Source organism: Protobothrops mucrosquamatus, unplaced genomic scaffold (genome assembly GCF_001527695.2).
Source record: "Protobothrops mucrosquamatus isolate PMUCROS unplaced genomic scaffold, P.Mucros_1.0 scaffold_125, whole genome shotgun sequence".
NCBI lineage: Eukaryota > Metazoa > Chordata > Lepidosauria > Squamata > Viperidae > Protobothrops > Protobothrops mucrosquamatus.
The window spans coordinates 1,154,626-1,169,726 of record NW_015386201.1 but is presented as its reverse complement, the minus strand read 5'-3'; the positions used below and the strand labels follow the sequence as shown (position 1 = coordinate 1,169,726).

General features: G+C 37.6%; 1 protein-coding gene across 1 annotated transcript in view; it reads left to right on the top strand.

Annotated features, from left to right (window-relative positions):
- The window catches only part of MID1 (midline 1), a 253,963-nt gene extending 245,790 nt beyond the window's left edge, over nt 1–8,173 (top strand). The window contains exons 8-10 of the mRNA XM_015817159.1: nt 4,454–4,615; nt 5,160–5,367; nt 6,386–8,173. Coding sequence (XP_015672645.1) covers nt 4,454–4,615; nt 5,160–5,367; nt 6,386–6,734 — 719 coding nt within the window. The 3' untranslated portion in view covers nt 6,735–8,173. The remainder of the gene's footprint in view (nt 1–4,453; nt 4,616–5,159; nt 5,368–6,385) is intronic.
- Nucleotides 8,174–15,101: the final 6,928 nt, after the last annotated feature.

The window sequence follows — 15,101 nt, the reverse complement described above, 5'->3', positions numbered from 1 at the left end:
ATACCATTGACATAGAAGTGCCTTTATTCATATTCAACATGAAAAAATCTTTTAAGTGATCTTTAAGTTTCTGTACATTAGTTTCATATTTTAATAAATTCTCATTTAATCTCCAAGTCCTTTTACTTCCACCATCAATTAAGAATTCCATCCATACAGGACTATGATCTGATAAAGTCCTAGGAAAAATCTTCACTTTTTTAACCTTAGGGATTAAGTCACTGGTAATCAAAATAAAATCAATTCTAGAATGAGATTGATGTCTGTCTGAGAAAAAAGTAAAATCACTTTCTCCTGTATTCCAATCTCGCCATATGTCTTTTAACTCCAAATCCTCTTGCAATGCAAAGAAACTCTTAGGCAGTCTAGTTTGAGTTGAAGCTTTAGAAAAAGTCTTTTAATCTCTTTTAGGGTCTATTACACCATTCCAATCTCCCATCATAATAACAGATTTATAATCCAATTGTATTATCTTTTGATGTAGAAGACTGTAGAATTGTTTCTGCTGTTGATATTGGTTGGGAGTGTATATGCCAGCAACCAAACACTTTTTCCCATTCAATAAAAGTTCAATAAGCACAAATCTTCCTTCTGTATCTAAATCTATTAACTAAATCTATTCTTTCTTAACATAAAAAACTGTAGCTGCTTTTTTCTTTGGTGCAGGAGTTTACCAGATATTTTTGATCTTTTGATGCAATATGCGTTTCTTGTAAACATATGATATCATTTTTGTATTGTTTCAAATAATGAAATATTTTCTTCCTTTTTTGTGGTGAATTCAATCCATTAACATTTAAAGTCATTAACTTAACCATCTTTCGGCTTGGAGCTTCTGGAGCATTCCTTGCAGGTCTGTCATGACAGATCTTTTGGATCTGGCCCCTCCCACTGGCTCTGAGGTAAACAAGTATGTTTGAGGCACAGATTCTTTTTGTTGTTCTCTTTCCCTTCGTTTATGCGCTGCACATGTCATTCTCTGCTCTTTTGAGTCAGCCTTTACCTCCATCAATTGTTGACTCTGAGAATCTGTTGCAGACAACGATGTAGCTCCAGGCAGTTCTACAATCAATTGTTCCACTTCTTCCATTCTTTTAGTTGGTGACATAGGAGATGAATCCGCTTTCAGAACCGTTAAATAAAAATCTTTGGCCTTCTGAACTGTATCAAGTTTATAACGATTCCCAGCATAATTCAAAACCAGTCCAACAGGTATCTCCCATCTAAAAGGTAGTTGTCTCTTCTTTAACTCCTGAGCCAAAAAGGCAAATTCCTTTCTTTTTCTTAGAATTTTTGAAGGTATTTCTTTCAAAATTATAACATCTTGAGCAGCAATCTGAAATCTCTGCTGGTAAAAAGCTTGTATAATATCATTTCAACGTGTTTTTTTGGAGAAGTAAACAACCACATCTCTAGGCAAATTTCTCTGACGTGCCACCCATGAGTTTACTCTATATGTTTTTTTGATTTCTCCATATATAATTTCAGTATCGGAGTCAAAAACCAGGGCTAGAGCAGCTGCTACCTCCTCCCTCAATTTCTCTTGTAAATTCTCCTTAAGGCCTCTAATCCTTATGGCATACTCCATTTCTCTATATTGTGACATTACAATATCATTTTGAACAATCTCCACACCTTCTTCTATTTTCTCTAATCTCCATACCCTCCATTTTCTCCACCACTTCATCCACATGTCCCTCTATACGATCCACATGAAACGCAAAACCTTGAAAAATTTGGGACATGTTTTCACACAATTCATCATTTTTCTTGCCAAGAAGTTCTTCTGTTTCAGCTCTCATCTGTTGTACTATCTGTTTAGAAATTTGTACCAGAGAGTCCTGTAAATCTTTAAGAGTAATGTAAGGAGGAGGGGAGGGTGGGGGAGTTTTAGCTTTCTGCTGTGTAGATTGTACAGCTGGAGAAGGAGTAGCTGCTTTGGGTGCAGCAGAAGTTCCAGTACGTTTAGAAGCCATTCTTAATTTTAAAAGAGTCTTAATAGTCAATCCAGAACAATAAGTATTTAAACAAATTTTTCTTGAATTTTTTCCTTTTTTTTCCAAAGTCTTTACAGTCTTTACAATGTAGCAATCCACAACCGGAAGAGAAGTGAAAGTTTCCCTTTGAAACAAAGAAGCGGCTCGCCCGCAGCCATTTTTTTTTCTTTTCCAAAGTTAACTTTAAATTGTAACAATTGAGAAGAAGCCTTATTCTTTCTGAGTTAAAGTTATATTTTTTTCCAAACAAGTCCAAGTTCCTGGTCAGCTCTGTCAGTTGATTTACTCACAGTTAAAAAATTTTAAAGTTTCAGAGGTGGAGACGACGTCTGGCTTCGCTGCAAAGACGAAGACATCCAGGTCTGCGGAGGAAGCTCTGAGCTCCGGAGGAGTTCTCACCTACATCTCTCTGGAAGCTCCTAGGGAGACTAGGGAACTCTACTCCTACTCAGAGTAAAGCTCACCTTCTCTCCTTCTCCCGGAGAGAAAGCTCAAGCCGCCAAACAGCTGATAGATGCTGTTTCGGCAGCTTTAACGCAGCCCCGGATGGGAGGCTGTCAAAAAGCCTCCATCGGCCGTCGCTGAGCCACCGGAAGTCCCATTTTCTGACAAATTATTACAGCTCCCCGTCTTCTTCAGGCTCTTCCCCCCCCCCACCTATGCAAAGTAGGCAGGGGACGCCTGCCTGTTTATCCCGGCCCTGGCAATCTTGCTCACTCCTTTCTGTGAGTTGGGAAGGAGTCTGTGATTCACACACACGCACACACACGCGCGTGCACACACACACACACCCTCACCCACAAAGCACAAGGTCTCAAACACCTACCTGCGAGTGGATAGATCTGTTCCCTTCAGGCTTGCACTTACTTCTGAAGTAAGAAGAGGGGGGAAGGGCGACACGGATCCTGCATAAGGAGTCCCTGGGGAGGGTGGGGCCTCGCTCTGTGCCTGCGTGCCCTCAGTAGGGTTCCTGCAGGCCATCGCCAAGCAGCTTGTTTTCAATTTCAACAAGCAAGTGAGCTGTGAAGGAGAGGGGGAGGAAGGCGATGCCCGGGGGGGCGACGGGGGGGGAGGAAGGCGACACCGCGTACCACCAGCCAGGTGGTCGCGTACCACTAGTGGTACATGTACCACCGGTTGAAAAGCCCTGGTTTAGGCCGTTAGGTCTTTGCACCTTTTCTTCCGTAGCAAGAGATAAGCCAGATAGTCAGAGGCACATTCCTTTCTCACCCCAGGCTGGCATCAAGGGAGATGGTTCAAAGAGCAAGCATATAGAGAGAAGCAAAGAAGATACAGTGTAGCAGCTATAGCAAATTAAAGAGGATACATTGTAACACCCATGACTTCCCCCCTTCCCCTTAGGAGTATGGCAGAACCTGCTGGAAGAAAAGAGAAGAAAAGAGAAGGAAATTACCCCCCCCCTTAAACTGGGTTCTGACATATATTATATTTTGAAGGGAATTTGGAAGTTGTTAACTTTCCCATAAGACAGTGATGGCAAACCTTTTAGAGACCGAGTGCCCAAACTGCAACCCAAAACCCACTTATGCATCGTCGGGTGCCAGGTGGGTGTGGCCCATTGGCTGGGTGTGGCCCATTGGCTGGGTGTGGCAATTGGGTGGGTGTGGCCCATTGGGTGGTCGTGGCTGCGGTGGTAACGGCAGACTGGGTGGGACTAAAAAGTTCAATCAATCAATTCCAACTTTGCAAGATCTTTTTTTTTTCCCCGAGGTTGAAATTGACTGATTGATTGAACCTTTTTTTTTTTTTTTTGGCACACGGTGACGGAGGCCTAAAGCGAAAAGGTTTTATAAAACCCAGCTAAAGGCCTAGGACTGGGACGACGGCTCGCGTGCCCAGAGAGAGGGCTCTGCGTGCCGCCTCTGGCACCCGTGCCATAGGTTCGCCACCACTGCCATAAGAGTTTCGGTTAACTGAAAAACAGATAGCAGGACTGAAACCATTTTCCCAAAATGCTTAAGACAATTTATCTGATTAAGTTACAAAAACTACCTATAAGTTTATACCACTTTTTGAAATTCCATCCTCCCCCCCTCCCTGCTTCACTTATATCAGGAGTCCCCAACCCCCGGTCCGTGCACCAGTACCAGGTCATGGCATGCCAGCAACCAGTCTGCACAAATAAGCAAAGCCCTATCTGCAGGATACAGGCAGTACACAAAACTACGCACACTCTGGTCTGCGAAAAACCTCTTTTTGTGGAACCGGTCCCTGGTGCCCAAAAGGTTGGGGACCTCTGACTTATATCTTATGGGAGCCTTTTACATAACTAATCAGTAGAAAAATTACTGTTGATTGACCAGATGCTTAACCGTTCAAAGAAGCAAAGGACCTGCTCCTTTGAATTCTTCAACAGCTTCAGGTTCACCTTCTTGTTTCAGGTCTAATGAATGCACACTTTGTAAAACAATTAATGCTTTTGATTTAAAATACAGGTCTGTGTAATTCAGCTGACAGCTGGATGATTGTTCCAAATATCAAACAAAACCATTACACAGTGCATGGCCTGCAGAGTGGCACCAAGTACATCTTTATTGTTAAGGCCATTAATCAGGCTGGCAGCTGCAATAGTGAACCTGGAAAGCTGAAAACAAACAGTGAGTAGTTTTACATCTAATCTAAACCTTTTCCTCTCTTCTTGATTTGACTCAGTTAGACACTTGAAAAGTACAGAGATAGTGTGTAGCTCTCTCTTCCATTTTAGTGCTTTCCTGTACAATTCTTATTCCATTCAGCAAAAATGTATACTAAAGTCTTTGAGCCATACACTATTAACATACATGGAAGCACCTAAATTCTGAGGCACTATGAACAATTTAGGGAAGGATACAAAAGGGAGTACTATTTACTTTTGCTTTCTAAAAGTTTCCATTCCAACCTAACTTCTATTTATTTTTATATACTGCTTATCTAAGCACATTCAAGGTTTAAACTTACAAAGGTCAAAATAGCAATTGCTGAGAAAAAAGGCAATTGCAAAACATAGCAGGACTATTGAATAAATTAAAATAGTTTGGGGGGTGGGAGGGGACTTATGGGAAAATAATCATACTAGGGATTTCATCTACAGAAATTAAATATCTTTTTCATGTATGCTGAAACAGGCTTTATTTTAAAACTGTTATTTTGTTCATATTCCAGGTCAGCCATTCAAACTGGATCCCAAGTCTGCTCATAGAAAGCTAAAAGTATCTCACGATAACTTAACTGTGGAGCGCGATGAAACTTCTTCTAAGAAGAGCCACACCCCTGAGCGTTTTACTAGTCAAGGCAGCTATGGGGTAGCTGGCAATGTGTGTATTGACAATGGACGTCATTACTGGGAGGTGGTTATCAGTGGAAGTACATGGTAGGTGGGTCAACCCATACAAGAACACATACTTTCCCTAAATTAGTAATAACACTTCAGATTTGTTCACTTTAACTGATGCAAAGAAATTGACAAAATGTTATAATGCAGGGGATGTTGTTCTTGTTAGTTTTGCAATAGTAAAAAAAAAAGTTTATAATAAAGGTGGCAGCAGGTCAGATTACACTAATAGCTTTGTAGCTTAAATCAGACTGGATGAGACCAGTTTTACAATGTTACTAGAACCAGGACTGGAATCATAGTTTTTAGGCAGAGATATTACCAGATTGGGATTCATAGCCTTTTATAAATCCATTCTATTCCAGAAACCATATCAGTATTTAGGAGAATGAAGAACTAAATCAGAAAACAGATACTCTACTAGTAATTTTTCTGCACTAATAGTTCAGAATAGGGAGGCGCAATGGCTCAGAAGTTAAAGATGCTGAGCTTGTCAATTGGAAAGCTGACAGTCCGGGTTTGAGATCCAAGCACCATACAATGGGTGAGTTCCAGTTACTTGCCCCAGTTACTGCCAATCTAGCAGTTTGAAAGCAAGCAAATGTAAGTAAATAAATGGGTACCACTTCGGTGGGAAGGTAACAGTGTTCCATGCACCTCTGCATATAGCCAGGCTGGCCACATGACCACGAAAGTGTCTTCAGATAATGCTAGCTCCCTTGGCTAAGAAATGGAGATGAGCACTGCCCACTAGAGTTGGATATGATTGGATAGGGGAAACCTTTACCTTTAATAATTCAGAGCAATTGTTTTAACCTATGTAAGCTAGGCCTTGTTCATTTTGACTGTTACAAGTTCATTACATGGCTGTTTTTATACTGGAGAAAATTGGGACAATAAGATTTGCATGACTTGCCTCTCATAGTATAAGAAAGAATATTAACTAAATATGTACTTCTTTTGAACTGCAAAAGACATTTTAAAGGACATATGGCTTCAGAAATATAGCAAATACATGACATGAAGTTTCTTAATTTTCTTAATTTTGTTTTTGTAGGTATGCCATTGGTATTTCTTATAAGTCTGTACCAAAACATGAGTGGATTGGAAAGAATTCTGCTTCTTGGGTTCTTTGTCGTTGCAATAATACATGGGTGGTGAGACATAATAGCAAAGAAATTCCAATAGACCCTGCACCCCATCTTCGCCGTGTTGGCATTTTGCTAGACTATGACAATGGTTCGTTGGCCTTTTATGATGCCTTGAATTCACTACATCTTTACACTTTTGATATTACATTTTCACAGCCTGTATGCCCAACATTCACAGTCTGGAATAAATGTTTGACAATAATAACAGGCCTTCCAATCCCGGATCATTTAGATTTTATTGAGCAGATGCCATGATCAATACTGAATGAAGATGGATGATGAATGTCATGTGGACCTCACATATACTTTTATGGAACTTTGACTGGAAAAGAGAAATACATTTCATACAAAAAAGAAGTCTTTATCGTTTTAAACAAAAAAGAAGTCAGCCAACAGTCAAAACAGGAAGATCTCCTTGGACATTACTATTTGTTTTGTATTAAAAGCAAGATATGGCTTTAATCATTTTTCAGATTGTTTTTGTATCTAGTCTCCTTCAGAAAATTTATACATTATTTATATTTTAAAAAACCCTTCTAATAGGAACCCCCAATTGGTATTTGCATCTGAGCATAACAAAGACTTCTTTTTGCACATAAAGAGCTGTGTCACAAATGTTCCTACTAGATGTCTCCAATATTTCTATTTTATAATAGAAAGAGTTATAAAGTCAGTGTCTGAATCAACCAGCAACCAATATTATTGATAACAATTTTCTTAAATACTAATTATTCACCTCTGCCACAGTTAGGAATATGTATTTTTTATTTTTATTTTTGGACTCAGAAAATCATCAACTAGAATGAAACAACTAAAATAGATCTAACATTATGTCTTAGATAAAAGTACCACTAAGGTCAAAAGATGATCAATTTCTGGTAGTATTGATCTGGATACATACCATTGAAAAGGTACACAAAGTAGCCACATATGCAGTGCTAGGGATAGGCAATGTACAACTGATTTTAAGTATGAGATTTTGTTATGTTATAGTATATCAATAAAAATAGTAAAATGTATCTTTGTAAGCAGTACCAGAAAGAGCTGAACTTCACTGTATCATTCTGTGGAATCTTTGAAGGGATCCAGGGTTTCAATTTTCTTCTTAATTTGTTTCTTTTAAGGAACAAGGCCTATAGGGTCAAGTTTTTGAGGTCGTAAATTTTTTTCAGCAAGATTTCCAAATGAAAATACTTAATTGTAAGATCTGCACACAAAGACTGAAAATACTTTTATTTTTAGAAGATACATTATTAAATCAATGTATTCTGCTGAAAAGACATTTTTTTACCTGATAGGAAGACCAAAATGATTATAGAAAGTATGAGGTTTTAATATACTCAGTCAAGCATTAAATAATGTTTCTAGCCTAGATTAAACAAATAAACAAAATTGATCAACAGTTTCTGGTCTTGCCTCTTTGAGGTTCTTTGTGGTAAACGGCTGAACCCTTCACTCGCTTTTTGTTCTTTATCTAAAAAACTACTTTAATAGACTTTTAATCACATTATCTGCACAAAAATGTTCATAAGAATAATTTGCCAAGCTAAATTTCAGGAGGGGGGGAATAGTTAAAATCTGACATCATGGCAGCCAACCAATGGCTAAGGAATTCAGTCCCTTCTTCTATCTCCTTGCGAATATTTATCTGTGTATCATGCTGTCATAATGTGTACGTTAACATTTCTCCCTTCCCTTCCCTTTCTATAGTGTTTTTCAATCTTGGCAGTTTTAATTCCTCAGCCAGCATGTACACTTCTGAAAGTTGCCAAGGTGGGAAAACACTGCTGTAGCTCACCTGCTTGCCAAGAAAAAGAACCACTATACTTTCTAGCAAAACAGTAAACCCCCTAATATTTGTTAGAACTGTTAAGAGCTAAGAACTACAAACTCTTTCCTCCTTATCTTACCTCCAAGCCCTTTTGATTTTATTGTTTTCAGTTTAAGAATATTTATTTTGTTTTATCATAAAAAATAAAAAACAAAACAGAAAAACAAAACAAAAACATGTCTGTGCTGCCCTGTTCACTAACACACACACATAACTGGTCAGTAAGTTTATTAATACTGCCCAGCAATTCCCTTTACCATAAACCTTGAACTGTCCTAATCAAGTCCAGCCATGAGCAAACCAAGGCCATTGGACTACAATGGCCCAATACTCCACTAGGCACTTGAAAGTTGCTCAAAAAGAACTTCCAGTTTTTGCGCCATGGCGCATGGCCACGGGATTGCAAAGCTCTGAATCCCATGGCTGTTTTCATCCTGCCAGGGGACCCTAAATGGGTCTGAAGTCACCCTGGAGAGGCAGCAAAGGAAGAGGGGCACCCCATTGATCACGGAATGGTGGCAGTCGTTCCGTTTCGATCCAGGGGAAGCCCTCTGACCCGACAGGAGAAAGGCTAGCCGCATGCCAGCATCTAGCTCAAGCTACCTGCAGCTGAAGTCCAAGAGCACTAGCCAGAACAATGGTGAACAGCGTGCTTGGAATTGGTGAGAGTATTTGATCTTGTCTCCTTTATTTTGCAACTAAGTCCCTGGGAAAGATCCCAAAAGCAAGAAAACCTCCAAAAGTGAGGGGAGGGGACTACATTCCCATTCCCCCGTAGATGGAAGCGGCGAACAAACAAATCAGATAACAGAAGATAAACTAGAAAAAAATGACTTAATTGGCAGAGCTACAAATGAAGAGAATTATAACTTAATACAAACAAGAAAAAACTTACAAGATTTGGATATAAAAATAAATATGGAAAAGATACCTTATGCATTAGAATGTCAAAATAAGCCTGAGAAGAAAGAAGACTTAACAAAATGGATACTATTAGGAGAATCACTGTTTGGGAGACAAAAAGCATACATCTTACGCAGTATGTATCCTCTACTACCAACAACAACTACAAAAATACAAGAACTGTTTGGCAAGTTGAAAATATTAATTTGGAAAACTATTTGGCAAAGGAAGAAGATTAGAGATGGGCTTAAGAGACTTGACTTGCCCTACCAGATGGAATGTTATACGAGCAAACACTTGTTTGAATATGGCTAAATAAACAAATAACTTTGGCTATAAAGGGGCTTTAGAATAAGTGGGATAAGAGATTTAAGTAATATAGCATTTTTGATAAGAGAAAATGTAAAAATACTGGGATGATGTAAGTGAATGAAAAGTTTGAATTTTAAAGTTAAATTAAGTTTGAAAAGATTTAGGATTAAGGAATGGTTGAAATATTGAAGGTAAATTAGGCTTAATAAGAACTTTGATAAAAAGGATATGTAGTGATTTTTTACAAATAGAAGTGAAATATAAATTGATTAGAAAAGATTTTATAGATAGATGTTATGATAGATAAGTAGTATAGTATTTCTATAATAAATGAAATATGAAAATACTGGGATGGTATTTAAATGAAAAATTTGGATATTTAGATGTTAATTACTGAGAAAATTATGATTGATAAGAATTGTTTGAATATTAAGGAGAAACTGAACTTAAACAAGATTTATGAAAATAAGAAAATAATGATGATTTTTACAAAAATAACATAAGTTGATAAAAATGCTATATATGGACGCTATTATTGTTGGTAGAAATATAGAAGAAAATGCTTATATTTAATCATTTATATATGGAAAATATCAAATATCAAAAATTATATTTGTTTAATGTTGAAGAAGGAGAATACTACTGGGAGAAGAGAAGATTAAGGAAAATATTATTAATTGATATACAAATTATGAAAATATAAAAATTATTATTGACTGTTAATTAACTATTATTGATTTTATATTTTTCCCCAAAAATTTATGAACCAAGACAACACACTGTATACCAGGCACTAAGGTTGTTATTGTAAAAAATCAATAAAATTTGTATTAAAAAAAAAAGTTGCTCAAACAAAATAATTTCACCAAACCTAAATCCACCAGGCAAGACACAAGAGAGCTCACAGGGCAAGAAAAGTTCAGAGTCTCCAAGGCACGATTCAATTCCAAACATGGTGTCAATCCAGAATGAAGCAGGAATCAGAACAACCAAACACACAGCTAAAAAACAAACTCATTGTTCCCAGCAATGGCTCCATCTGTCTGCTGTGATAAATAGCCAGCTTCTAGTGCAGCCCATCTCGAGTAGTCTGGCTGATCTTCCCTGCTCCTGCCTTTTCTCTGCCCTACAAGTTCTCAGATCAGGTGCAGAAGACCATTCCTCCTGCTCTTCGCTGGCCATCTGCCACTGTAAACTTTCCCCAGCTGGAACCTCAGCCAACTCCCCTCCAGCCGGCTGTTCAGAGCCATCAATCAACTTAGTTCCTCACATGCCAGGAATTGGCTCATCCTCCCCTGAGCTGACATCTGAGGAGGTATCTGAGGAATCATTCAAAGGAGACATTGCAACATCCAGTGCTAACAAAAAAGACCAAAAAAATGGTGTACAAAAGAAAAAAAAGTGATCCATAAATAAATTTAACATTTAACATATAGAATCCATCTCAGCTGGATGCTGAACAAAGAAAAAACAGTAAATTCTCCTCCCCTTTTACAAATATAGATATACAAAATAAAAAAGAGCAGTCAACAGGTTTAGCTAAACATTACACTAATCTGCAAATCCCTCTGTTAACCATCTGTTATTGTATTTGTGTTTGAAAGTCCACAGTTTCCAATCTCTTATAAAGCTGTCTAGTCCATTATCTGATCAAATCAGTTAATTTTGGCATCTCTGCTAATTCAGTCGATTTGAAAATCCATTCTTCAACAGTTGGCATCTCTTTTTCTTTCCAGTGCTTAGCAGGTACAATCCTCACAGCCGTCACCATGTGAAAGAATAGCACCCCAAATTGTTTTTCAATTGACTTATCCATAATACCTAAAAGAAAAGCTTCATGTTTCATTAATATCTGTATCTTAAATATTTTCTGCATTGTTATATTTGTCTTTTGTGTAAAATGTTGTTGATCAGAGGTGGGACCATGGCTGGTTCAGAAATTTTGACAGTTGAAGTCCACAAGTCATAAAAGGGTCATAGTTTCCCACCCCTGTTGTAGATGGTTAGTTTGAAGAGGCTGATTCATTAGGGTTCAGTAAGTCCCCAATAAACAGTTTTCAAGTAAAGGGGCAGGAAAGAATAGCATGGGATGTTTTAGGCCCATGTTTTATGGGCTTCTCACTGTTCAAGGGTTACCTACCTGAAAGTATTGTGTAAAAAGATGCAATACACTTGGGTAGTCTGGGGGGTTTTTTTCTGCATAATCTGCATTGTCTCCTATTTAAAAGTGAATTATTTTAGAAATTTAATCATTTCTCCATATTTACAGCTTCTCAGAAGAATTTAAGCATTGAGGAATGAAATTGCTAAGTGTAATTCTTCATTAAAACTGAGCCACTTTTCAGAATACTGTAGATCATTAGGTTGGCACATGTTTCATCAGCTAGCCTGTAGCATTTACGTAGTGTGACTTTCAAGCTCCAACTAGCAGTGCACAGAACTATTATCTTCTTTGTGAGTCAAACACACAAAACTCCTTTTTAAGCAACAAGTTGGTTAAAGTTTACCAAAGTTTCTCAACTGTCATTTCTTCAATAAGGGGTAGAGGAGATGACTGCATATTTATTCATCTTACCAAATACTTGAGAAAGAATTATTTTTAATATGCTTAGAGAATGACTTTCAGTTCTTTGTTCTTGTCATATAAATGACAGTGCTATTAATAAATATGCCTTGGAAAAGAGATATCACTTTGTGAGGGAGCAAAGTGCACTGGAGGCCTATGAAAGATAGCTTATAATTATGTGCCAAGTGAAAACTTATATCTTCTTAGTACCTTGATATCTCTTCTGCCCTCTGTTCCTCCTTGTCATTAACTAATCATCACTGGTGAATCCCTCTGTTGCTTTCTCCCCTAAATTCCTAAACCAATGTTTGAGAGCCAGTTTGAAATCCTAAACTAAACAAATCTAGTAGGATAATGCATACACATTCCTCCAGGGCTTGAGTTACATATCACTTATTTAAAGGGTCCTACTTCAAAGCCATTAGTCTTCATTAATCTGCACTGTGAACAGGGATTAAACACAAGCTACTAATCTTGATCAATGTCATTCCAAAGAAGTCAACAGTTCAATTGAAGCAAACTCCATTCCCAACAAGAAAATTAACATTCATCTTTTAATACTGGCTGGCTGGTACTGGTTAATTTGCTGGTTTTTGTTTTCTTTATTGTTTAAAGCAGCGGTTCTCAACCTATGGGTCGCGACCCCATTTGGGGTCGATCGACCATTTCATGGGGGTCGCCAAGCAAGGCTGTCTGCCATTTTTTCCCCTTTTCCGGCGGGTGCCTTACCTCCCTTGAGCTGGGCCAGCTGGTGGTCGGCCTGCTCCATCTCTGCCGCTTGCCAGCTACGCCTCGGCCGGCGCAGGGGGTGGAACCACGTATGCGCGGCACTCCTGGGCAGGGAAAGTCCTCGACTTACGACTGGTTTAGTCCTCGACTTACAACCAGTTTAGTCCTCGACTTACGACTGGTTTAGTCCTTGACTTACGACCGGTTGGGGGTCGCGGCATTAAAAAGGTTGAGAACCACTGGTTTAAAGACACAAGTTAGAGCTATTTGGGAAACGTATTGATAAGCAGCTCTAAAAATTTAGTAAGGAAGCCATGCTGACCTGCAAATTGTTATCTCAAATGACAACTATTTTTAACTTAAGAATAGTGGTTGGTTCAGTATGAGGGTTTAACATGTTTTCTATAGCCAGGAATAATCTTATTTTTTAACTACACAATTGAACCCCTTAGATTTAAAATAATGTTTCTTCAAGGCTGAACTATGATTTATTCAATTTAATTTATTGGGATCACTCAAAGTATAAACCAGAAATTGACTGGCTGGGCTGAAAGTTTCTACTTTTTAATGTGAAATGTAAGCACAACTACTCAGGGCAATGAACCTTCCCTATTGGAGGTCAGGTAATTTCAGGTGGGAAAATGAAAAAAGTTCAATGTGCTGGCTTTCATTGTGGTCATAATTGCTATCTTGATTTTTAAAACTTTTGTGGATATCGCACACTGGTTCAAAGCTCTAGGTAAAGTTCTTAAGATAAAAATTCCCTTCTGTATCTATCCTTCCACTGAGCTATTGTCCCTTAGAGATGATATGGTGAGCCAAAGAAATAGGATAATTCTTAATCATTCTAATTTAAAGGGGAAGGCTGTGGTTATCTGACACTGCACTGCAAATTAACCTAATATCTACTAATGGTTTTCACCTGCTCTTTAAACATTCTTTTTAAAATGCATATTCACACAGATTTCACATACAATTATATCAGTTTTGCTGTATCCTATTGCATCATCTTGTCTGAAGTAATATTTTTTCTTGTCCCATGGCTTTCTGTTTTATATTTAAATAAACACTAAATCAGAATGGAACTGTGTAACTGAAAGATTCTTCTGACTTCTGCTCCAGATCCTGTTGATTCAATGTTTAAACATCATCATGGGCTACTTAATTAGTTATCATTGCTTCCTTATTTATTTATAAAAGCCCTAACATCTTAATTTTTCTTATGCAAACTTTCTTAGATGAAGACATCATTATTTCCTAAAAGAGACTCTGAAGGAGCATTGCATTTATGACCATATTTACATCACCATAAAATATTTGGTGAAAAATTAATAACCCATACAAGTCTATGTATGTCACTAGGTAAAGAGCCTTAAAGAGGTAATCCTTACAAGTTTAAATAAAAGAGTTCATGTGACACACTAATTTGAAAGTAGCTATGGATTCTTCCTTAATTTGCATAGTCTTGTCAATTCCATTCATTAAAGAAATCTGTTTTGCTTCTAAGAAAAGACAATGAATCAGAGTATAATATCCTAACCGTAGTCATGAATATTGCATGGCAGTTTCATACAACAGTAGAAAAACAACTTTATTAGCATTATAAAATATTACCTTCATCATTATATTCCAAAGAACATGGTATCTATACAAAATCTCATGGAAAGAAAGTCATCACCTTCTCAGCAGCCTGTTTTCCATTCCACCACTACTCATAGCACAATTTGCAAGGCATTAGCACCTGGATGATCCATTTGTGAAAGGAATGAAATTTTGTAGTTTTTGGCCTAAAACAATCGAAATGAACCATCAAATCCTGGAAGCTACTTGTTCTAATTTGTGGGAAAGACCCATAATTGTACACCTATGTAATGTTTGTCCTATCACTTCATTCAAACATAGGGTTATACAGTATATACTTAGATATGAGATTCTGTGTGCTACATTTTCTTGAGTGGGAGTGGGAGAACTTTTCCTTCAGTTTTAGTTAGTACACAGTGGTTAAGAGTGATGAGAGTGTACAATCTTTGGAGGGCTATATTTTCCCCATACTTTTAAAGTGTGATTAGAGCAGGAGAAGCTTAGTTTCAAATCTCCACTCAATCATGTAGCCTGAATCATTCACTGAATTTTAGCCCAGTCTACCTAACAAAGTTGCTTTGAATTTAAAATAAGACAGAATCATGATCCCTATTAAGTTAAAAAGTAACAAACAGAATATAAAATACAATCACAGAAAAAAGGATAGCAAAATAAAATATATTCCAGTATTGCATGATAT